We start from the raw sequence: 25,320 nt of genomic DNA on the forward strand, positions 1-25,320 counted from the left end.
GATCGGTATCACCTCAACTCCTCCAAAAGTTTATTTTTCTTTAAATTTCCGCAGAGAGGCGGTCACCTCTTTTGAAGTGTAAATGCTTCTAGCTGGGGGGGGGGATAAGGGGAAGGGGAGAGACTCTCTCTGGAATAAAAAAAGAAAGAAAGAGACAGAAAGGTTCATTTAAAGTCGGACGGGAAAAAGCAGCCAAGCCTGACCGAATGGGAGCCGAGTTTGGGGGGTTCACCTAAAAAGAAGAGTGGGAGCTCCCAGCAGATCTTGCATTGTTCCTGATCTCGAATTATTAAACGTGCGCGGGGAATATTCTCAGAGATCCTTGTGGTCTTGGATATTCCCCCCTCCGCTCGCAAATAGAAATTGTTCTGTGGATCTGAATGTTGACAAAGCAATTCTTCCAGGAAGCCGTGGGGAGGGAACGGGCGCCAGGTGACGGTGCGATATGGGGGGTGGGGGAGCTCTCTGAGATTATCTCCTCCCCTCTTGGGGAAGCAAAAGGCTTCCTTGTCCACATGGGAACACTGGCCCGATTTAACTGGATCAGACACTGGTTTCGTTAAACTGGGCGAGCCGCTGGCGCCGACGCGGCTCCAGAGTCATTGCGGGTTCCTGGACCCCTTTGCTAATGCGGGGACTGTAGTAGGGGAACAGGGTCAAAGTGACAACTCCCGCAGGCTGGGGGGAAATTCGTCTTCTCCTCCCCCGGCCCCACCCGAGGAAAGTTGCTGTCTCTGTCTCATTAACACTCAACCAGGCGTTATAACGCCCCAAGAGCATCTGCGTCGAGGAAGCTCCCCCCAAAGGACTCCCCGAAGCGCTAATCTGGTCCAGGGTGTCCCCTAGCAGCGGAGGCCCCTGGGGCGGGGTAGTCAGGAGCTATCAGACTGGGAGCCAGCGGGCTACACCTAGGACAGTTACTGGCTTTCCCAGTCCCCAATGCAAACCGAAGTTATTGGAGGGGGGAAGAGTTCATGGCAAATGTCTTTGTAATTGTGTGTGTTTATCAGTCTGTCTCCCTCTCCTCCCTCTCCCTTTCCTTCTGCCCAGCGCTGGCCGGTGAGTGTCAGAGGTTTGTCAGCTATTTGCTAATATTTGCTGCGGCTGCTGGGTGGCGGATTAAGTTCAAATCCGGTTAATCTGAAACTTTCCCCCTGCGATAGAAGTTGATGTGTATCAGTTTGGAGCCGCAGACAAAAACCAAACCGGAGAGCGCCATCTACAGGCCTTGGGAGGGGAAGGAACGCCCGCCCCCTTCCCGCACACCTTACACAGGGTTTGATTCCGAGCAGTCAGGCCCGCTTCACCTGCAGCCGTCCAGTCCTGAACGCTGCCCCCTTCCTCCTCCCTGCCCGCCTCCCCCACCTGCTCCGTGCGTGAGCGGGGAAAGGATTCCTTTTTGATCTACCTCCTCAGCCGGGCGAGTGGAGAAAGGCAGCTAGCAAAGTAAAGGCGGCAATGAATAGAGGGGAGGGGATAGGATGGATGGGGGGGAGGGGGAGGGAGGTTCAGCATGGGGAGCAGTGAGTTTGCCGATGGCAGACTAGGGCTATGTGAGTTGCAAAGGGGAGAAATGAATTTTCGAGAAAGGGGCACAGATGCCTCCCAAGCCCCCCCTCCCCCAAACCAGAAGCAATAATGCTCCCTACGGAGTATTTCCACACGCACACACAGGGGCTCTGAGCCAGAACCGCTCACAAGCCTCTTCCAAACTTTGCACCTGGTGGAAATTTAAAGTCCTGGGATTTTTCTCCAAAAATCAGGGAGGAAAATCACAGTCATGCCGGGCTTGATAACAATAATAATGAACATTAATAAATGTTAGCATTAATTGTAACAGCAATAATAATTATTATTACAGATCCGACTACAAATACTCCAAACCTCCATTGAAAACGTAAGAAAAATGTAGCCTTTGGAGGGAGTGTTTGGATATTTTGGTTTCCACTGGCTTAGCTTTTTTTTTTTTTAATGTACACATTGAAAACAGGTATTGTTGTCTTTCTCTGCATTTAACCATATATAGTGTCGGAAAGATTTTTAAATCAGGGTTTGCAAACGCAGGGGAAAGAGAGAGATAAAACATCAGCTGAAGTGCCAAAATGATTTATGAGATGGTGGAAAATATTTCATAAAGATCTCTCGGAGATTCTTTACTTAACCAGTTAGAAAACAAAGGGGCTATTTTGTGACAGATAAGCAAAGAGGTGGGGAAGGAGGGACCAAGAAAGGAAGAGGAGAAACTAACAGTGTTTCATATGATGATAAACACATATGGAAACAAAAATTTAGCTCACAGCAAATTGCCCCGTTTTCACGTGTGAATTTATTTATCCCCAGGTGGGCGTTTCTCTTCTGCTTTCTTGTTAGGTCAAAGCCGCCTCTTTTACTTTTCGACCCGTTTCCGAAATACTTTATAAATCCTCTGCCTGAAAACAAACAAACAAACAAACAAACAAACGGGGAGGGGGGACACTCGGGATTATTTTATTTTCCTTATTTTGACACACGCGCGCGCAAAACCAGAGAAACTTTGTAACCCCCGGATTTGTCATCTCCCAGTCCCAAATATGCCACTTCAAAGCGATACAATAAGGAGGGGTTTTTTAAACACTGAGAAAGCTTTGATGTGTATCAAATCCCAGCCGCTTTAGCTCGAGAGATCTCCTGGATCCTGAAGGCGGAAAGCACTTTCATCGGCGGCTGAGGGTGCAAAAAAAAAAAGAAAAAGAAAAAAGGCCGATGAAACTGACAAGCGCCGTGTATGCGTGGGGGAGAGAATGTGCTTAAATAGGGGAGTTGGAGGCGCCGCAAACAAAGCAGGGAATCAGGCTGTTTAAGCTCAGCGCATCCTCCTGCGTCCCCTAAATATTTAGAGCCCCGTCCCCTCTGCAGCCCTTATCTAGAGTTTGTCTTATCTGCTAGTTTCGTTTTTCTCTGTAGTTTTAATCCCAACTCTCCCCCCCCCCTCCCAGCGCCCTGGCATTCCCCCCTCCCCCTCTCCTCTGCCCGAGTGACAGAAGCACGGACCTCCTCGCCCGGGCTCCGTCTCCGAGCGCTGGCGAATCAGAGAGTGTTGGAATCTATTGCCTTTGTCTGACAAGTCATCCATCTCCCGGCAAAGGGGAGGGCGAGGAGGGGTGGGGGTGGGGGGTGGGGGGGAGAGATCTGGAGGGGGCTTTGCAGCTTTTAGAGAGACACACGCGGGGAGAGGAGGCTCCATTCTCCAGCCAAAGCTCCTCGCAAACACATCCCACCTTGCGAGAAAGTCTGCCAGGAGCGGGACCCTCTGCCTGGGGAGCAGGAGGAGGCGAGGGGACGCAGGGAGGGGGCTGCCGGTGCTCAGAGATCCCGGGGATTTCTACTCCACTTTGAACTTAAATGAACTAGCCCCAGACTTGGCGGAGGAAGAGGAAGGAAGCCGCATCATCCTCTGCCGCTGCTGCTTCACCACCGTCTTCATCCTCACCTTGCTTCCGACGCGCTCTAGCCTCCAGCCCCTCACTGACCCGGCTGCCAGGGATGATCTGACCCGAACGCTCCAGCCATGACATCCACTTGCCCCCCGGCCGCTGCCTCTCGCTGCCCGCTGGGACGCTGCTGACCAGAACCATCGGGCTCCGCTTGCTCTGCCACAGCTCGAGCCAGCTCCCCGTCCACGGCCCCCGGAAAGTTCTCCGCTCCCCGGGCAGGGCCGAGCGCCCGCCTCCCCTCGCCCTGCTGGCTGTTTTTTTGTTTTTGTTTTCTCCCCTAAGTCTTGAAGTTGAGTTTTAGAGGCGACACGGCGGCTTCAGCCGACTTCTTCCCCTTCCTTTGCCTCCCCATGGATATGCACTGCAAGGCAGACCCCTTCTCGGCAATGCACCGTGAGTACCGGAGCCCAGCTCCTTCTGCTGCATCCCTCCATGCCTCCTTCCCCAACCCTTCTTCCTCACCTGACCCTCTTTCTAGGCGATCCTCCCAGCCGTCTGCCGCCTCCCACAGCCAAGGTGGGCTCCGAGCCCCCTGCCTTGCTTTGCCACCACCGGCCACAGCTGCTCCCTAGCTCCTTCGGGGCTAAGATCCCCATCAAAGGGGATCCGGGAGCCTGGGAAACCCCCAAACTTACTGGAGGGAATGAGTGTGTGTGTGTGAAAGGGAACAACAACAACAAAATCAGGTCTTGCTCCAAATCCACTTTGCAAATTGTGCCTCCGAGGGGGAGTAGTTGATTCCGACGCGTGTGTCCAATTGTATTTTTGATCGTTTATATTTTAATCTGCAACGTGGGTCAAAGCTTTGTTTTTTTAAATTTAAATACATATATATGTGTGGAACCACAGTTCTCCCTGTATTTTTTTGTTCTTTAAACTGAAGAGGGGGTAAATGTCATTTTTAAATGACTGGGAAGGTGATTGTTTGTTTTAAGGATGAATTAGGGGAAGAAAGAGGACAATCATGTTGTTGGGAAATCTGGCATTTTCGAGGGTTATTAAGAAGTCACAGTCCTTTTTTCTTTTTCTTTTAAATTTATTTATTTACAAGATCCCTGGGGTGCATTTTAAATACATTATTGACATACAAGAAAGTGGATTCCTGATATGTTTTCAGTCTAGAATCTCATTTCAATCGAAGGAGGGGGGAAAGGAAAAAAGAACCCATGACAATAATTGTAATAATGAAATTACAATTCATTTGAGCTAACCGCAGGCAGGAAAAATAATTCAGGGGTTTAAAAAGACAGAAAGAAAAATAAAAATCTGAGCTAGAGACCATACTGAGTCAGGAAATGAATAATTAAGAACAATTTGTAACTTTCCACGGCGAAACTTTTCAAGACGCTGCCCTGGCAGCTGTATAAAAATAACCCAATATTTAAAGGATACACTATACAATATTTGGGTTTTTAAAAATGATTTGCAAGAAGAAAAAGAGCAGAAATATAAAGCCCACGAAGAGGGTTGGCTGCAGCTTTATTTCTTTTTCAAAATTGCTGCTTTCTGAGCGATTTTGTTAGGGAAAAATATTGTTTCCCAAGTATATTCACTGAAAATACTCCCAGCGTTTGGAAATATTTTGTTTGCACCCCGGCGGCTTTCTTTTTAATTGATTGCAATACCTTTGCATTTAATTTAATTTGGAAAATATATTTAATCGATAGAAATATTTCACAACACAGCGGATGATTTAAAGAAAACCCAATGAGATTTGGGAACGTTTTATTGTTGCTGCCGAATTTTGAAAAAAAGCATGATTCAGTTTGGGCCATTTATATAATATATAATACATATATTAACAGGCAATTATAATACACATAAGCGCCGGTTTCCTCTCGCGCTCACACATGTATACAGACTATAGAATGTGTTCTGTTCAAAGGGACAGATGTATATATATATATAGAGAGAGAGAGAGAGAGAGAGAGAGCGAGAGAGAGAGAGAGAGAAATAAGGTTTGAAAGGGACCGATCTAAATTAAAACAAGCCCAGGGGAAAAAAAACACTGGGTGCAATAATTTGAATTATTAATTTTTTAATCTTTTTTGCATCTGATGCCTTTTAATATTCTGTAATGCGAGTTATCAAAGGTGCCTTGAATTATTTATCAGTGAGGTGCTGAAGAAACTGCTGGCTTGTAACTTTAGAGGCAACATGTGCAAAAGGTGGTCTGGACAAATGAGGAAAAAACACACACACGCACCATTCAAGAAAGACCCAAATGATACCGAGGGGTGGGGGGAGGTAGAGGGCAGGAAGAAATGTCCACTACCACCACCCAATAATCGCAATCATTTTTTTCACAATGGGGTTTTAAAAAATAACTAACCGGGTCAAAAAGAACGGTCTAAAGAAACCATCCTGGGATTATGCTCAAGGCAGTTTGGAGGGTGTTTCTTAGGTGTTGTTGGGGGGGGGGGGGAGATTGTGAGAGATGAAAAAACTCTATTTGTGAAGAAGGACTTGGATCGATCGTAGGGCAATGAGAGTTCCCACTAAGTTCAGAGCCAATAAGTCAGTGTCAAAAGCAGGAGAGAAAAAAAAATCAGCAAAAATATAAACAGATCATTTTTCAGCAAACTGCAAAACCAGCTGAAGATCTCTTTCCAGGAGAAGCTGCAGCAGGTTAGCTCTGTGTGAAAGGAAGGCTCTAAACACAGTATACACACACTGCACAGTTCTATCGATACGGATACATAAGGATCATGGCAAATGAAGATATACCTTCTGTAAATATTTATGGGCACACATACATATCTACGAATGCGCATTTGTAGTATAGCTCTCGCGCACACACTTAGCTGCAAGCGTCACAAATACAGCTCATATTTTGCTAATATCCGAATGAAGATATTTCCTCATTCCTGGCAGGCGTTTCCTGCCTGACAACATTTAGCAGGTGCAAAGCCCATCCTTTCCGTATTCATCCGAATTATTACTGAAAAAAGGCAACCCAGGCGCCCCATGGAAGACAGAGCTGGGGTTTTGTCTGAAGGGGGTTGAATGGGGAATTTTTATTCCCCCTTGAACAAAATCCTTGTTTCAAAAAAATCAAGGCGAGTTTTTTTTCTGGCGGATTTTTCCCCCCCGAAAAGATCGAAAGCTTATGAGAGAGAGAGAGAGAGGTTTTGTTTATATAAACTGTAACCGTTTGCGGGACACAAAGGCAGGTATCGTTCTTCTTTCTTTCTTTCTTTCTTTCTTTCTTTCTTTCTTTCTTTCTTTTAGATCTATCCGAAAATAAATGGAGAAAACGAGCTAGACCAGGTAACAATTCTCCGGGGTGAGGGGTGCAGCAGGCAATGTGATGGAAAATCATGGCACGGGAATGAAGTGAGAGAGGGAAAGGAGCAGCCGCAGAAAGGGGGGAAAATCCGAAAGGGCTCTGCCTGGAGCCGCTAGAAGCGAAACTCAGGAGTTCGGGAGAAAATCTCTTCCCAACTCCTGGAGCAGGCACGAGCCTGGGGATTGGTATTGTTCCCGTGCTCGTCCCCAGAATAATGCCCTGAAATTCTGCTGTTCCATCAGGTCGTTTTAGAGATCCTGGGAATAAAGGGGCACAATTGCCGCTGGAGAGTATCTGGGTGTGTGAAGGGAGGAAAGTGACATTCGTTAGAAATTCACTCCTCTGGGTTAGGGTGTGTTTAAGAGTCTTTCTTTCTTTCTTTCTTTCTTTCTTTCTTTCTTGCTTTCTTGTCCTTCCCCACACCCTCGCCCCCTCCATCGCCTCCATTCATAGCTAGTCACTGGAGATTTTACCCGCGGGTCGCTAACTGTCCCCGACTAACGGTCTGTTTCTGGGGTGCGTGGGTTGTTGTGTTTTTTATTCTCTCTCCCCAGCAGGGCATGGGGGAGTGAACCAGCTCGGGGGGGTGTTTGTGAATGGCAGGCCCCTACCTGACGTGGTGAGACAAAGGATAGTCGAGCTGGCTCACCAGGGAGTGCGACCCTGTGACATCTCCAGGCAGCTGCGGGTCAGCCACGGTTGTGTCAGCAAGATCTTGGGCAGGTAAGGCACGGGCGAGCAGCGTGTGCACCCCTTCCCCTCCTCCAAACAGCCTCCTCTCCCATCCCCCCGGGGTCCCCCTCTGCGCCCCCGGGTTTTCACGCAGCCCGAAAGGGGAGAAGTGCCATTTGCAGGACAACCCCTCCCCACCTACAGCCACCTCTCCCTCCCCTTTGCCTGGGAAACAACCTGAAGCAGGAACATTTTGTGAGTAGAAAAGAAAAGGGAAAAAATCCCCACCCCACCCCCACTCTGCCGAGCAGCCTTAAAAAACGGTCGCGACCAAATTTGGTGTGAAATCTCCCGGGAGGCAGATCGGGTGGGGGAACCTGCCTCAGCCCGGCCTTGGGGTTAAGGAAACAGGCTGTCTGTGTTTGAACCTCCCGGCCATCCTCCGACCTGCCCTTTGCAAAAGCGGTGTCCAAATCGTGCCGAGCTAATGGCCACGCAGGGACGTGGGGGTGCAAGGGCCAGAGATGAGCCGAGAGGGCAAGGAACCCCGAAATCCCCGCTGCGCACCCAGGCCAAGCAAATCGCTCTCCGCCTCCTGCGGCACAGCCAGGCCGTTCCAGCGGGGGAGAGAAAAGATGGGGGCTGGGGTGAGAATGGGGGTCCAGGGAAGGAGGAGAAAACATCCGCTAAAAGGGGTTGAGCTCAGCGATTCGGGCCCCTCACTGGCCCCCATCCCCCTGGATTTTATCCGGGGGACGGTTTCCGTTTTGTTTCCCCATCGCTGGCTGGGCCTGGCATTCGGTGGAAAAGGGACCCCCCATACATCCCGCTGCCGCACAAGGGCACAGCCCCACCTCCGCTGCCAACGAGCCCCCCAACACACCCCGCTGCCCAAGGGCACAGCCCCCCCCCCCACCTCCACTGTCCACGTCCCCCCACCCCAGCCAGGCGCCCCCGCGCCCCAGGGCGAGCAGCCCAGGAAGCAGGCAATGGCTCCCCGAAGCCGTGCGCCCCCAGACCCCAGGCGGGGGAGGCTCCGCTCGGCAGCAAGGGCAGCTAGATTTGCGGGGCTCGGGGGCGGTGCGGGGTCGCTGGCAGTGGGGAGGACATCGCATGGCAGCCGGTGGCCAGGTAAGGATGAGCTCGGGCAGGGGAGCGCAGGCCCCGGAACTGACAGCGCTCTGCTTTGGAGCAGGTATTACGAGACGGGCAGCATCAAGCCCGGCGTGATCGGCGGCTCCAAGCCCAAAGTGGCGACCCCCAAAGTAGTGGATAAAATCGCCGAGTACAAGAGACAAAACCCGACCATGTTCGCCTGGGAGATCCGGGACCGGCTCCTGGCCGAGGGCATCTGCGACAACGACACGGTGCCCAGCGTCTCCTCCATCAACAGGTAAGGGCGCCCCTCGGCCCGGCACCCAGCGCCCTGCCCCAGGGGCCGGCCATGCGCTCGCTGCCCCCGGGCCAGTCCCTCCGTGTCCGGCCCCCTCCCCTGCGCCCAGTCCGACCCACCTTTCCCACAGTTCCCCTCCCCCCACGCTACTTCCCTTTTATGGCCCCCATAAAGCTCTCCCAGCAGGCAGACAGCCAGTTCCTTTAGCCTCCGGGTTACCCGGCCCTGGGGGCTCTAACATTTCCCCCTCTAAGGCGCCCGCTTCCTCTGCAGCACTGGAGTTCCCAGCCCTCCAACACTGAGCCTGCCGCTCCCCCAGGCCCGGCGTGACTGGGCTAGTCCCTGGAGGCAGCGCACCCCATCCGTGCCCCTACCCCCGCGGCGAACCCCCCCGCCCGGGGCTTTCCTCTCCTGGGGCCTGCTGGTGTTGGAAACCTGCTTGGAGACAGCGCGCGTGGGCGGCCCTCGGAGGGGACCGGCTGGGCAGGGAGATGGGTGAAATTACTGGGTGAAAGTACGCGCCGCGGGGTGTTGCCTGGCTGTGCATGGCAGGGCTGGGAGTGCGAGGGTAGGCACCTGCCAGGAGACTTGCTTCCTTCTGTCCTGCTTCTCTAACGCTCTTTCCCTCGTGTCAGTGGATGCCAGTGTTTTCAGTAATTAAGACTGTGAGATTAAAAGCGCCCATATCTAAAGACAATCACAGCCCGCACTCCTGAGCCATTAAACCACCAAATGTTTGTTTATCTTAAACAAACAGACTTAGCTTCCCAAATGCGAGGCTCCTTCACCCCACCCCCAGGGGCAGCTGCTAAGCCAGCAAGGACGCCTCTTCTGAAGGCAGGGAAGAGCTCCATGAGGCGTCTAGCTGCTGTTTCAAACCTGCAGAGATCACAGCCCCTTGCAGAAGTTTTGATTGCAGCCGGATGAATGTAAAACAAACCACGCACCCCTCCCCAACACTTAGGGAAAGAATCCTTTCTTTGGTGGCAAAAAGGATATTGCCAGGTGGCAAAATGGGGAATGCTGCAAGATGTTGTGATGCATATAAACGTGTATGAACAACACACACATTCATGTGTAGACACATGCACATTCACCTGCAGCATACATTGGCACACATTGGCAACACACAGGTAGATGCTTATGCACACACATACAAATATCACACCGGCCCAGGTAGAATAACACAAAGATACAAACATACACAAGACTGTACATACTTACACACACGTATGCCACACTATTAGAAATATTGTAACACATCTAGTCAGGCACTTACAAAAACATACACATTTACGCACTTGGATACAAATACTACCCCTATATGTATATATATATATCTATGTACATAGATATATATATATGTATATATATATACACACTCACAAATACACACACTACATGGAGTATATATACACATACCTTATACACATGCACACTGACCAGCATGGTAGTATCTAGTGCGTGCATACATGCATATGCCTGTATATTTACACTTAGGCGTAGCCAGGATGTTGAAAAACACTATATGTTCACACCAACATCAGGAAAAATAAACACTGGGGAAACACTACAGTATTTTTTGTCTTGTGCTATCCGTGGGAGATTTATCAAAATAAGTCTAATAACCCAGACAACCTATAGTTATTGGCATCCTATATAAATAGCTTTAAATATTTTGCAAATGATATGAAATGATCCCAAATCATCTTGAAAACAGCAGGTAGAATGAGCTGGTAGAATGTACCTTGGCTAAAGAAGATTCCCTCAGACACACAGTCTCTGTAATATACTGCTCGGCTACCCCAGGAAATTATCCCTGTGTGTGCCATCTGTATTAAAATGGTTATTAAGTTATGAACAGGGTAACATAATACTGATCGGGTAATTATACACCCTCCTAAAAAACCTCCAGGTCCCTGTTACTCTCTGAGTCAGGTATTGAAATAATAACAGTTTGACATTCAGACACCTTACAAGGCAGCTGTGGAAGGACAGCCAGATATCCCTGAAAGGAATTAAGCCAATGCCCCAGAAGTCCAGAGGAAGGGTTTTAGGTTCTTTGAAGGAACAGCACATTCTTTCAGAGAGGAGCAAAGATGCAGTCTGCTTAGCTGGAACATGCATGCTAGGTTAGCTAGCCCAAAGCAAATTGACATCCAATAGCCACTGAAGGCAGGGACTTGTAACCTATTTGGGAAGAGTAGCACATTGCAGCGGGCTGCGCGGTGTCATATTCATGCACAAGACCAGAGCCACATGCTTTCCAGCTCTAATCATATCTTTGCTGCTGTCTTATTGTGCTGCCTTGACGTTACTGTGCCTTAGTTTCCCCACTTCTAAAATGAAGATAATAATAATGACCTATCTCAGAGGGGTCGGGGACATTGTACTTAGCTAACGTTCGTAAAACTCTTTGGGGATGTAAATTGATTTATAAATGGTAAATATTATTATATCAGATAGGCCCAACTGTGATGCCCCAATTCTCACCACTGCGATATTTCAGTGTGAGATTGCCAAGGAAGAATGATCTTTTCAGTTTCTGGTGACTAAAACTCTCTTCAATCTCTTTCATAATGCAAGCATGACCTCCTTCCCGTTCACCCATTAACTTTGTGTGGGGATTCCAGAATCCCAGACTGGCAAGGAAATGATTCCTTTAATGGCTGCGGCCAATGATAGAAAAAGCACCATTTTAGGATGTGTGCTGGGGAGGAACACAGCAGTGTGTTGTGAGGGAACCACAGCAAAACAGGAAATAGAGAGAATACAAGGGCCCAATCCTGCTGCCATTAACAATGCAAGTTTCACCATTCACTTCAGTGGGAACAACACCGGGAAGATAGCAGAAAGAGTCAGGACTGCATTTATAATTAAAATGCAAATTCTCATTCTCTTCCATTGTCGAAGCAAACATTTCGAAATAACCAGATCATGTAGACATCGCATATGTGTGATAAATTGCCGAGTCATGTGACAAGCTGCATTTATCATGCATCTGTGTCCACCTCACCTGCCCTCTGATCACCAATTTGGCCCTCCCTGGATTTACTCTAACATTCCAACTCCCTGAACGGCTTCAGACAGACGCCATTTCTTAAAACCAACTTGCCACAAAAACATTTCATTACCCCTGCAATGTGGAATTTACCCCCAAAACTGTATTGGCCCAAAGTCCACCGTGGGCAGTTTTCAGACGTGCACTAATGACAGGTTTAAAGTCCAGTATCTAGGGGCTCTAGAAATGAGATCTTTGCAGAAATGGCAAAATCCCAGTTTTCTAACGGGGAATGAGAATAGCTTTTGTCCCTGGAAAGACCAAATATATTAGACTTTAAAGCCGTGTGTGACATTTGTATGTATAAAAAAAAGCTATTCTAGGGCATTTTAAGAGGTTCTGAAAATGTATTAATTACATTTTGATTTTGCTTGTTCTGAATTCTGTACAGCTGGACTAAGATTAACAAAGGCACATGGGTTTCTAGGTGCAAGGATACAAAAAATAGTCAACGTGAAATTTTTAAAATCTTCCTAAAACCGTTTCAAATAGATTTTCTGTTAAATTTGTGGCACCTACAGAATACATGTTGGACTGTAAAAGTTTGATCAGCATGCATTTGGGACAACACTTATAACTTACTCTCGGCTGGGCCATTTGTGAGTAACACGATCATCCTAAACGTATGCTGATGTAACCTGTATGCTGCAATGCTGTGTTTTAGCTCTACATATAGAGTACATTGAAAAACCTATTGTAACCCTCAAGACACCAGCAAAAATCATTTGCCTACCAGTTGGTGGTCTTCTGTTAACAATGGTGAATAAATATGCACAATGCTTTAGTCAATGGACAAAATAGACTTCAACTGGTAGTCTCAAGATGGGAGATTTCTAGTACACATTTCATATATTATATAATAATAATTAGTACAGGTTTAATATATTATATACCTATAGGATAGATATTGTATATATCATTGAGAAGCAATTAAGTGACATAAAGTTCTAATTCCATCAACATAGCAAGCAATGAATGTTGATCTCAAATGATTAGAGAGAGTTTCCATTATCACATGGAAGCAGACTGGTTATCTTTGATCACTTAAACATGGACTGTTTAAATTGGGTTTGCGTCCGCATTGCTGTTAGCAGTACAGTGGCTTCTCTAGTATGAATTGGGGAGTCGGATATCACTTCCCACTGGGATCAGGCTATCTGATGTCAATAGGGATGTTGGCTTTGTTTTGCTGCTCTTGGAGAACCTTAAGAACCCAGGTTGTGCATGTTATGATAACCCACTGAGATCTGTACGAGCTATGCTGTGTGCTTTAGTGGGAACAGCACATCATGGAACCGTGTTCATAGTTCCATAGTTAAGGATTCAACCCCCATTCTATTCTAAGCATTATTTTTTTACCTCCCTCTAACACTCAATATACTGTACAGTTTTCCAAGTGCGGAACCCAACAACCCAGCCCACAGACAAAGTGCCCCTCCATTCCAGTACTGAGGTGGCTTTCAGTACTATTAGATTTGCAGTTTGTGAGAAAACAGGCATGATCCCTATCTGAGGAATGCAGGAGTCACAGGCTTGTGGAATAATATTATAGTCAGTTTGCATGCTTACGGTTACTCTTTGGACTGTGTGTTTCTCTGATTCGTATAGCAGGGTGTGCAGTTTGCTGGACATGATAAACCTCAGTTGGGCTGTCACATGCTAGGTGGCAAGATAAAGCTTTTTCAGTCCCCTCCCAAGAAATATCTAGTATACGTGCACTTCTAGAATTATGTGATTGGTTTTGGAAAATGTTTTCTGTTACGTTATGTAATAATTGGCCAATGATTCCTAGTTATTGTAGATCTTCACACAGCCTCCTTTTATGATGTTCTTTTATAAATACAAATGGAAAGACAGACATTGATTCAGGTGATAGCATCCCTGGAACTGTGTTTGTTGTATTGTGAAATATTGAGCATGTGGCTATAAACCATCAGTGTCCGCAGGCAGCCTTGTCTAACAGTCAGAGCAGGGGATTTCATGTCAGGAGACTTTGGTTCTCTTGCCGATTCTGCCACTGACTCAATATGTAATCTTGGGGAATTCACTTCATTTCTCTGTGTGTTAGTTTCACCCTCTGTAAAATTGAAATAAGATACTTAGTTACCTTTGTAAGCCACTGCTGTGTGTCTTTGCCTAAAACAGGGGTCGGCAACCTTTCAGAAGTGGTGTGCCGAGTCTTCATTTATTCACTCTAATTTAAGGTTTCGCGTGCCAGTAATACATTTTAATGTTTTTAAAAGGTCTCTTTCTATAAGTCTATAATATATAACTAAACTATTGTTGTCTGTAAAGTAAATAAGGTTTTTAAAATGTTTAAGAAGCTTCACTTAAAATTAAATTAAAAATGCAGAGCCCCCCGGACCAGTGGCCAGGACCTGGGCAGTGTGAGTGCCACTGAAAATCAGCTCGCGTGCCGCCTTCAGCACGCGTACCATAGGTTGCCTACCCCTGGCCTAAAAGATCCCATATAGCTCAAAGTAGAATTATTACAGATCCAATCCTGGAGTACTGCTGATTTACATCAGTCAAGGATTGATCCATCCATCCATCCCCATACACACCCATCATTTTATCTATCTATCTAATCTCTATACACACCCCTCTCTCTCTTCCTCTATAGTACACAACTTAATTCAATCTGTGAGTTATCCCAAAAGAACCCCGTACCCATCTTTGTCACTTGTGGCTGAGTCCTGGAGTCCCTGCCACCTTCCACATCCCACTAAGTAGATGTGAAATCTGGAGGATGGATAATGATTCTTCTGAGGACTCTGGATAGCTCAGAGCATCAGTAATGTGAGCGAGGTCAATAGTGACCGAAAGTAACAACTATTGGATGGTCTATATCAAACGAGTTGGTGCCTCTCAGTCCAGTTCCTAATCAGCAAGTGTCCACATCACTTAAACATAGTTTTGATAGCTGGTGCTTAATCCGCCACTTTCTTGGTTGTATCAGCAGAGCGGCCAATGATTAACCCGTCCAGGTACAGTGAACAAGCCTCTGACTCGAGGTGGGTTCCTGTAATCCAGTGACGGAGGGCATGGGTGGGGAATGCTTGCCCTATTGCTGTATCTGCTGTCTGGATAAATAGGGGCCTTGGCTTTCAGGTCTCTCAATCTGGCACCTCTCCTCACACACAAAAGAAACTCTTTCTGGATCCCAGCAAGGTGGCAGCACCTTTTACGATCTCCTCATTGATCTAATGCTGGATACCAGGTTTCCATTCAATTTTCCACCCCAGGGAGAGCAGCTCCTATTCCCAATTGCTTTCAACTGAGCAGAGAATGTGATTGGGTCATGTAGAACTTCGTTACATCCTCCTTTTAAGCCCAGATTCCCCTGTATTACCCACACAAACCCAGTATTACCTCCTTTCCATCATTGCAAATAAAGGACAGGCCGATAAAACTGAAGTCATAGACAATGTTGCTTCAGTTAAAAGACTACATTTTTGTTTGTGGCACCATTACTTGTTGTGTTCCTCACATCTGCCCATTGGAAGGTTGTATCATGATGCATGGACTGAGTTAATCATATTCCCTCTGATTTTCCTATCTGGCCCAATGAATGGGTCTGGAAAGGAGAGATCTTAGCTCCTGGCATTTATCTTCCCCGCTCTGCAACCCTATATGTTCAGAGACTGCATGTACCTTTTGCCTTTTAAAAATCCCAACCCTTTTAGTCTCGTATGGATGTCCCAGAAGGTGCATTGTTGTTGCGAGTTAAGCTTGTGCAAGTTTTTGCGTATAGCAAATGGCTGCTGTACTACACCCTAGAGGCAGCTGCATTTTAGTGCTGGGTGAATGAGTCCTATGCAGTCAAACCTCATTTATCAGAACCTCTGTTATCCGAAAAACTCATTTGACTTTGGGGGAATGAGTAAAGAAATAAGTAGTTTGGCTAAGAGACGAATAAATAAGGGGACAAGAAAATGATCTGCAAATATCTGAAGGGTTCAGACACTCTGAGGGAGAAAAGAAATTACTCAGGGTTGTACAAAGTGGTATACTAGGAGTAAAGGGATTAAATTAAGAAAGGAAACGTTTAAACGGAGTAGCAGAAGGAATTTCCTGGTAGTGAGATCTGTTAGGCTGTGGAATTGTCTCTCACAGGAATTCTTCACCGCTTAGGAATATTTAAAACTAGATGGGATAAAAACACAAGAAAATGTAGGGTACACTCCTGCCTTGGCTAGAGAAATGGACTGGATGATCTAATAGTCCATCTGTAACCCTTATGATAGGATAATACGATTGATTCAAAAGGAAGTCATATAGCAAACACATGGAAAAGCCCCTGCTTCTCCATAACTCCATCTTATCAAATGACTTTCACGTTATAGCAAAAAAATCCAGGATTTGACTTTGAAAACAGTTAAACTAGGCGAGATCTTGACCTGAATTAAATTGGCATTGACTTCAAGGGAGAGGTGTCAGTGCTCCATCTGAGGGTCCAGCAGGCAGGGTTCAGTCAGCAAAGTACATGGGCATCCTTCTTGGTGCGAGGGGCCTCTTAAACATAAGTACTCAGCATTAGCCTAACTGTGCTCCCACTGCGGTCAATGGGGGTTGATGTCAATAGCAGCTGAGTTAAGCCAAGGTTGAATGCTGTAGAAGACCCCACCCAGAGAATGGATGATTATGACGATGATTAGGGGTAGTTAGCAAAGTTCTGCTTGGCTTTGTCAATCCATCATTCTTGAAATTGAAAAAGCTGATTAGAATGCGGGGGGAGGGTTCCCCCATCCCCAATTCATTTGTCATATGCTATCAATCTACAGGCAGATTTGTCAAGCCCAAGTGCTCAGAAATCATGAGTCAGGGCCCAAAAGTCATGAGAGTGGCTTAAAAATCCTGAGTTTTAAAAATAATAATAATCCAGTTGGGGGGTGTTTTTATTTGCCTTCTGGTTTCGGAGCCATCGGGTCACACTCGGGTCACTTTTTCAAGCTTCTCTCTGGGCAGGTCTACACTTAAAACATTGCAGCTGTCCTGCTCTAGCGCTCCAGTGAAGGCACAAGCTATGTCGGCGGGAGAAGCCCTCCGCCTGCATAGCGCTGTGTACACCAGAGGTTAGCTTGGTATAACTGTGTCACTAAAGGGTGTGGGGGTTTCCTGAGCTTATGTAGTTTTGCCGATGTAAGTTTATAGCGTAGACCTAGCCTGTGCAACCACAAGGGCTAGAAACTTACTATTTTTAAAAACGGAGAGCTGAGCATCTCATGTAATCAACTGACCCCAGCAGCTGGAGCTTTAAGAAGAACAGCAAATACCATGGCACTTCTGATAAAACACTACAGGGAGCGATTTTTCAGAAGCAACCTCCCGTTTTCACAGTGCAAATATCTGGGAGCACGTTTCATACCATGTAGACAGCCATCTACCTGATTGCAACCTGCAAATCAGATCACAGGGCACCCAAGTGCTTCAGAATATGCCCGGAAACGCTCGCACCCCGGAAATGTACACTTGCAATTATTTGTGGGCACCCAAATGTGGGTACCAAATAAGAGGCCGAGTTACTGTTATTATTTATCATTTGTATTACGTCCCATTCACAGATCAAGCCCCCATTGTGCTAGGCACTGTGCAAACACTGCATTTGCGTGGGTCTGAGTAGAGGCTCCTCTGGAAAATCAGCAAGTGGACCTCAACATTCCTCTCGCTGGTAGTCCAGAAAAAAATCTAGCATTTTAATGGTTAAACAAATATACATGGCTAGCTGCCAGTCAGACTTGCAGAATAAGGGAGCTGTTTGTGGCTAGGGCTTTCCCACCAAAGCATCATCAGCATCGGCCTATAGGGAAGAGCAAGATTGGAGGGGTCCTGCCATCCACTCCTGTTCCGGTAGGGCACATCTCAGAAAAAGATCAAAGGTGGACGTTGGCTAGTGCTACAAAATAAATAAATAAATGGGGTCCTAACTGTGCTGAGAACTCAATAAAACAATCACATCAAATACGAGGCGGTATAAATCCACGTCTGCACAGGTAACCCACTCAATTGCTTTTATTACGGCTCAGCCTGGCTCCATTTATTATTATCTGCGGTCTGGGTGAAGGATGCTGGCGTGGAGGGTGGTCTCTTTGTGCAATCCTATCCCCGGAGCTGCAACAATCAGCCCACAGAGAGGTGGGTTTCGATGGGCGACCAGGACGGATCCATCTGTCTGCATGAAAACCAATCAATAACCCTGTAACTAGACCCCTTGTCACTGGGAAATGGACAACACAATAGTTCAATACCGGGGCCATGGAGGAGATTAGCTGTTGTTGAGGGTGAGGGAGAAAAAAGAAAGAGACCATGTGTGATGTGTGGACAGCATATGTGCGTGTGTCCCTGTAGATATGTGTGAGGAAGAGTGAATGTGTGTGTGTGTGTGTGTGCATGCAGACGGGTACACTTGTGTATATGTTTATGTAAATTGTGGGTGGGTTTTTGGGGGTGTATGTCTGTTCAGCGAGCAGCATTGTGGGTATAGTAGACGTGTGTATAGGGACTATATGTGGAGTGTGTTTGTGTTGATTGGATTATATGTGCGGATCTAAGTCTCTGTACGCAGGGAACATATAGTCCTTGGGAGGTATATATACATACGTATGGGGAGAGGGAGTGCGAGTAAATTGAGAGAAGTATATACCCGGGCTATGTATGCTTGTGGGGAGTGTATATGTGGCTGGATGAGTGTATTCCTTGGGGCTTTGGGTGTATGTGTGTGTCTGACGGTGGAGAATGTATGGCTGATGTTGTAGATAGTGTATGTGTGTGCAAAGCAAGAGGGAAGTGTAACTTGCTTGCAGGTATAACCCTGAGCTCATAGACTGTTACACAGAACATGCAGTTCAGAAACATCGCTGATGAAATCTTTACCCAAAGCTCTGAGTGAAATTGGGGAAAACCAGGGAAAGTAGGTTCTCATCTCATGTAATCCCCCTGTCCAAAGAGCAGAAATTTAACATTTCCTGCTGCTCTCATCCTATAGCAATGCCCCTCCCATAATCTCACTGGCTGTGGGCGGCATCTTCTCCCCAGGGCCCTTAGCAAGTCCCCCAACACACACATACACTGGGGTTTGCCTCCATTAGTTGTGCTCTCTCTGGAGTCAATCACAGTCTTTACCTTGCACTCTCCCTGCCTTGTTCCTGGCCCCACCTTAACAGCTTTTCTTCATTTCCAAGGGTAAATCCCCTTCCCTCTCTGTAGATTGCAGGGCACAGGATTAAACTTCCATCTCTGGCAGGGGGAGCAAATCCCACCAAGATTAGATGTGGGCCTAGGCCAAAACCCCAGAGCCAAACAGCCTTCAACTTTGGCTGAGGGAGAAGGTGTCCAAACTTTGCTGATTAGGCTCATCTCTAATCAAGATATAGAAGGAAAAGTGAATAATGCAACAGAAAAAGGGGAAGAAGGGACAAAATAAACAAGCAAGGCACAAAATGTGTTAACTTATTCCGTAGCAAGTTTGCTCTACACAAAATCCTGACTCTCTGATTTAACAGTGGTTTAGCTTCTTCTGGCAACAACAACAAAATCCCCCCCCCCTTTAATTAGAAGGGTTAGCAGCTAGAACTGGTCAGAAAAATTTATTAAAACAGTTTTCCATCAGAAAATGCCATTGTTATGCAACTGACTTTTTTTCAAAATTGTATTGATTTGGATGAAATTTTGTTTAGAAAAAATTGGAAAATAAACATTTAACATTTTCAGAATGAAAAGTTCCATTTGTTTTTGTTTTGAAACCACTTTTCAATTTGAAATTTACTTCATTTTATATTGGAAAAAAATAAAAAAGAAGGACTGAACTCAAAATGAAACATTTTGATTGACCCAAAACAATTTTTTTTTTCAGAATTTTGTTTTGTAAAAAAATTCAAAATTTTGGCTTTTTGTCCCAAACTCAGATTGAAAAAAACCTTCAAAATCTCACCATTTTTTGTAGAACAGAAAACCCATTTTCTGACTGGGTCCATTGACATCCCAATCCTTTGTTTGCTACAGAGAGCTCTAATTTTTGTGATGAACGATTAACAGATCTACCGTTTCCTTTGGTTGGGGCTGAGGTACAAGGCAGTGTGACCTCACACAGAGTCTAACTGATTCTCCTATGTGGGGCGGGAAAGAATTTTCCCCCAGGTCAGATTGGCAGAGACCTTGGGGTGGGGGGTTCGCCTTCCTCTGCCACATGGAGTGCAGGTCACTTGCCAGGATTATCTGGGTATATCTCACTTAACCATTTCCCTGCCATAGCGGGGGCCTCGAGCACTGGTGCACCTCAGTCCCTCCTATTCTCTGTCTGTGGCGCATAATAGTCTAGTCTCCTGTGGGATGTAATATTTTGGTCTAATTTTAGTTGTTGGGTTTAGCATGCGGGTGATGGGTGGCGGTGGTGGCCTGTGAGATACAGGAGATCAGACTAGAATCTAGATCATCTGGTGGGCCCTCCTGGCCTTATACTCTAAACCAATGTCCATTTCCAAGCTTTTGATTTAAATTGCCATGGAACCTTCAGACATTAACATTTGGATGCCTCTTAAAGGGACCATCACCTTATAAAGAGCCATTGCTTTTCTAACTGTTTTTTAAAGGATCACTTCTGGCTTGTCTGCCTTTAGAAAACACTGCAGCCCAATGCAGCTGCATAATATTGTTTATGGCTAATATTTCCAAAGCATGGTGCCGGAAGCTAGGCTCTTAAATTCACATTTGGTTGCCTGAATATGGGTATAGAAGCCCAGCTTTAATTCTGCAGACTGAAAGTGTTGACCTTTATTTATAAAATGACCGGGGAGGCAGATGATATAGGGGGGATGTGGAGGGGGTTATTTTTGTGTGAAGAGGGATTTGTGGCAGGGGAAGAGAGAGTGTGTTTGTGTATGCACTGCCTACACAGGGACCACGCCTGTGGCAGTGGAAGAAGATTGGAATAGGAACAATGTGATGCAGGCCCTCCTCCCACTGATCAAACAGCAAATCAAAAGTTTGAAATAGACAAAGCATGTGGGGTGCTGTCCCTTTAACAGCCGCTAAATTGAACGTTGGGGTCTGATGGTTCCGTAGCAAGCAGGAGAAAGCAAAGGTGGCTGCTGAGTGGGATGGGCTGAGAGAAGAAAGAAGCATCTCATGAAGGCAAGGGGGTAGGAACAGAGTGAAAGACTACGCAAAATTTGGCCACATTATTATCACTGAAAATAAATCTGCGGTGTTTGTACATAGCGTTGCCGTGGCCACCATCCAGTTCATCTTAGGGATGCGTGCGATGCATAGAGGGAGTGTACACTATTGGCAAATGGAATGCTGGTGCCTGAGGGTTCCCAGGCAGCTGTAAGTGGCAGAGCTGGTGCGGACAGTAACCCTGCAGCTTAAAGGTGAACATGTGTGCAGGGAACGACCCCTGAACTGGGTAGGCAGGGGGCAAAGTGATCCTTGGGAATGCAAAGGGTAAAGAAGCCCTGTAGGAGCAAGAGTGGAAGGAAGAGGCAGGGGGCATTCAGTCTAATCATTTGTATCAACTCAAAAGACCATCTTTGCCAAAGAGAAAGTGCTGACTGCACCAGTCGTACATGCCACTGGGTACTTAGATGCACAGCTGACTGATCTGTGCATGCAAATGCAGCAGCGTGGGAACACGACAGACACGTGCATTTTTGAGGGCGCACCATGAGGCCTGTAATGTTTGATCAGATGTTCTTCCCTGTAATGGATATTTAGGTGAGGCATGACCTCTACACCACAACATGTAAGAGAAGGGGTGTGTGTGGGTCTATGAGGAAATGTGTCTGTGTGGGAGTGTTATGCTTGTTACTAGAATGTGACCGTATGTATTGGGGTCTATATGAGGAATGGAGAGGATCATATCTGTGAGAGTGTATTGTGTGTCTGTGAGCATATGCCAGGAGTTGTGTTCATGTGGCGGTGCATGAATGGGCATAGATACATGCTAGGAGGATAGCTTTGTGGGGATCTGTTTGTGTTTCTGTCTGAGGGTATGTCTACACCCAGCCGCTAGTTCGGCGGCTGGGAATCGAAGTTCTGGGTTCGACTTATCGCGTCTTGTCTGGACGCGATAAGTCGAACCAGGAAGTGATCGCCGTCAACTGCGGTACTCCAGCTATACGAGAGGAGTACCGTGGCGTCGACGGGGGAGCCTGCCTGCCGCGTGTGGACTGAGGTAAGTTCGAACTAAGGTACTTCGAACTTCAGCTACGTTATTCACGTAGCTGAAGTTGCGTACCTTAGTTCGAATTGGGGGGTAAGTGTAGACCAAGCCTGAGTATGTGTGTGATATCCTGTCATTGGTCAGCAGTGTGAATGTATTTGAGAAGTTTGTTAGTGTATATCGGACCACAAATGTGTGTTTGGGGACAGCACATGCATAGCACTGTACAATTAGCACTGGAAGTGTTTGGAATAGTCTCTGTGTGCATTTGGGGACAGTGTGTGCTGTAATATGGAAATCATATCACATATATGTGTTTGGGGAAAATATGTATGTGTGAGGTGAGTAGTGGGTATAATGCAAGTGTGTATGCATAGTAGTGTGTGCCTGGCAGTTTGAAATTGTATGGGTGAATTTGTGTATGCTAGTGGGCATGATAGAGTGTGTGTGAGAGAGAGACTGTATGAGTGAGTGTCTATGTATGCAGTTGTGAGCATGGTAGAGTGTGTGCATATTGAGCTGATGTGGATGGATAAGTGTGTATAGCACAGCAGGTATGTATTCGTGGGAGATTGTGCATGAGGGAGAATGTGTGAGTGGTAGTGTCTAGGACAGTGTGGGGGTGTTAGGGCATTACGTTTGGAAAAGTATATATGTGTGGTATGGAATGCTTGTGTTGGTGGATTATTTGTGTATGGGGGGAGTGTCTTGGTGTTTGCAGGGAGGGTACAAATGAGGGTGGTGGCGGTATAAGATATATCAGACTCAGCCCCCCTCTCTCCTCTCCCCTCACACTCTCCTCCTCATTACCCAGGTTATCTTGTTTGGGTTAAGAGGCCAGTCTCAATAGACTATAATTGAAGAGCGAAGAGAAGCTGATAAGATAAGGAAAGGACATCATTCCTCAAGGGACCAATAGAGGTTTCATATTCCCCCTTTCTCTGCTGCGTCCCTAACACTCTCTATCTGTCCACAGGCCCAGTTTAATCACTCTGCGTGTCTGCAAGTCAGAGAGAGAGAGACATGGAAGTGTCTGTGTGTGGGGTGGGGGGGTGACTGCAAAGCCCCATCCATCACAGAATTGGGGCAGGAAGTGGGAAGGAACAGTCAAGAATATCTGTGGCAGGTGATAAAAGGTGATTGGACAGGTGTAATACTCCTGGCTCCAGGAGGAGGCAGTGATGCTATAAGTGTGATTCCCTCCTGATGCTGGAGTGGGTCAGGGAGCATAGATTCACACAGTACTTAGGACAGGTGGAAATCTTTGACCCTTTACCTCTGTGTCTTACTCTGTCAGGTGAAGGTACTGAGCAAGGGCAAATAATCATCTATCTGACTGTCTCTCTACAGCTGGATTTCTAATGGGCCCATCACCATGGTTTTTAGGACCATTCTTCTAAAATGCCTTCCATCAGAGGATTTCAAAGCACTTTACAAACATTAATGAATTTCACTTCACAGTGCCCCTCTGAATTAGGGAAGTGCAGTTATTCCATTTACTAGAGATGGGCTGAGGAGGCAGTAACTGGACTCCAATCTGGACTAGATTTAGGTTAGGGTTTGGGGTTCAGGCAAGAGGCTGAATCAGCCCTATGGGGTTGGGAATGGATTTGATGTGCTGAAATCTCACAAGTTCTTCTTATCCAAAATGGCAGAATTCTCATGAGGGGGGCTGCATTGGAAATATCTGGCCGACATTAGAACCAGAACCAGAATATAGGTCTCTTATGGTATAGGCTCCTACCTAGATCCCAAACCACCGAGCCAGGTTCAGATCCCGAGATCTGGATCCAAGATCCCCTGAAATGCAAAGGGCTTTGGATATGAGATTCCTTGTTTTGGCTCATATCTCTTTTAAAAAAGCACCTGGGGAAACGGACTCAGAGAGCAACTCAGTCATACAGCTAGCGTGCGGCAGAACTGGGAATATAACCCAGATCCCCTGACAACCAGCACTGCGTTTTAACCACTAGACCATGCTCCCTCCAAGCCACCTTGAACTTGTCTTGGTAAGTATGGGCTGCTGAGCCTCTGAGGGCTGCAGTTTACCAAGCTGTCAGGAGTGTGCTCACTGGACCGCCTCACCAGAGACAGCCTTCCTCACACGCGCTAAAAAAGTTGAAAAGAAATTCATTTCATGGACGGTGGTTGCTTAAAAAAGGCGATTCCAGCATATGTATGTGATAAATGTTAACCGTGCATTAATCGCATTAAAGAGGGCCCTATAAACTTTTCATTTCTAATTAAATTCCAGCCGGTGATTCTGGTGAAGCCGGCACACACTGGGCCTTTGTTTATGTGGAAAATTAAAATGCAAATATAATGGAATTTATTTCCATTACCCGAGTGATATTCTGCGTTCTTCTGTTGAACAGCCTCCAATTATTTTCAACCAGGTCTCTTCCCCCTGCCCACCCACCCCCATGCTGCTCTTCCTGAGTGGGGTGAGGGGTGTGTGTGTGTGTGTGTGTTTAACAGGAGGGGGGACTAAGGATACAGTTGCATGTTCAAGGTCAAATGCAGAAGGGAGGCAGGGAGAGTAGAGGCGGAAGGGAAAAAGAGAGTGGGAGAGAATGAAGAGGTGAGAGGGAGGTAGCAGAGACAGTCACAAGGACTTAGCTAATGCGAGAAGGAGTTGCCCTGTGAAAAACCTCACAGGGAAATATTAACCAAACTTACTGGCCTGCTGAGTCCCTACACTGCAGATGACTCCATGGGTAATCAAAGCAGGGTATAGGCTGTCTCCTGATGGGCTACCTCGGTGAAGGAATAAATCTGAGAACTCCCTCAAACGGTTTCCAGTCCTCTAATGCCCCTGTGATGACTTTGCCGCTAGACCGAACCCTGATGGCACCCAAATGAATGGGAAAACTCAGTGTCAAATGCATTGATAGTATGTAGCAAATAGACAAAATAAAAATACTCATCCTCCACATAAAAATAAACAATGGAGATCGCTCACTGATTTCCATGGGACCTAGATTTCAGCCCAGTCTGACGCTAAGTTGTCATGGGACAATGGATCATAATATGTCTACAAAAGGGAAAACACATTGCATGCACACACACGCACACACATATCTACATTCATATATATTGCATCTTTTAAAACATACACACATACATACACACAACACAGGCTTGCAGACACAGAGACGAACACATGCATATACCTATAGTTCCCTACACAAATTTATACATATAGTTGTATATGTGTACACCCACAGTCAATCACACAGTCACTCTTGCCATGTAACACATGTGCAAACACAT

The 25,320-nt window shown here is 46.5% G+C and overlaps 1 protein-coding gene across 4 annotated transcripts in view; it reads left to right on the forward strand.

Annotated features, from left to right (window-relative positions):
• Window positions 1-3,823: 3,823 nt before the first annotated feature.
• Window positions 3,824-25,320, forward strand: part of PAX2 (paired box 2) — a 100,443-nt gene continuing 78,946 nt past the window's right edge. For 3 of the 4 annotated variants that reach the window (XM_024218732.2, XM_026657800.1, XM_026657799.1), the window contains exons 1-3: window positions 3,824-3,866; window positions 7,317-7,485; window positions 8,630-8,827. In XM_024218732.2, coding sequence (XP_024074500.2) covers window positions 3,824-3,866; window positions 7,317-7,485; window positions 8,630-8,827 — 410 coding nt within the window. The remainder of the gene's footprint in view (window positions 3,867-7,316; window positions 7,486-8,629; window positions 8,828-25,320) is intronic. The other variant, XM_026657801.1, reaches the window with a different exon arrangement.

The sequence above is a fragment of the Terrapene carolina genome, unplaced genomic scaffold (genome assembly GCF_002925995.2).
Source record: "Terrapene carolina triunguis isolate 2854851 unplaced genomic scaffold, T_m_triunguis-2.0 Scaffold310, whole genome shotgun sequence".
Classification (NCBI taxonomy): Eukaryota; Metazoa; Chordata; order Testudines; family Emydidae; genus Terrapene; species Terrapene triunguis.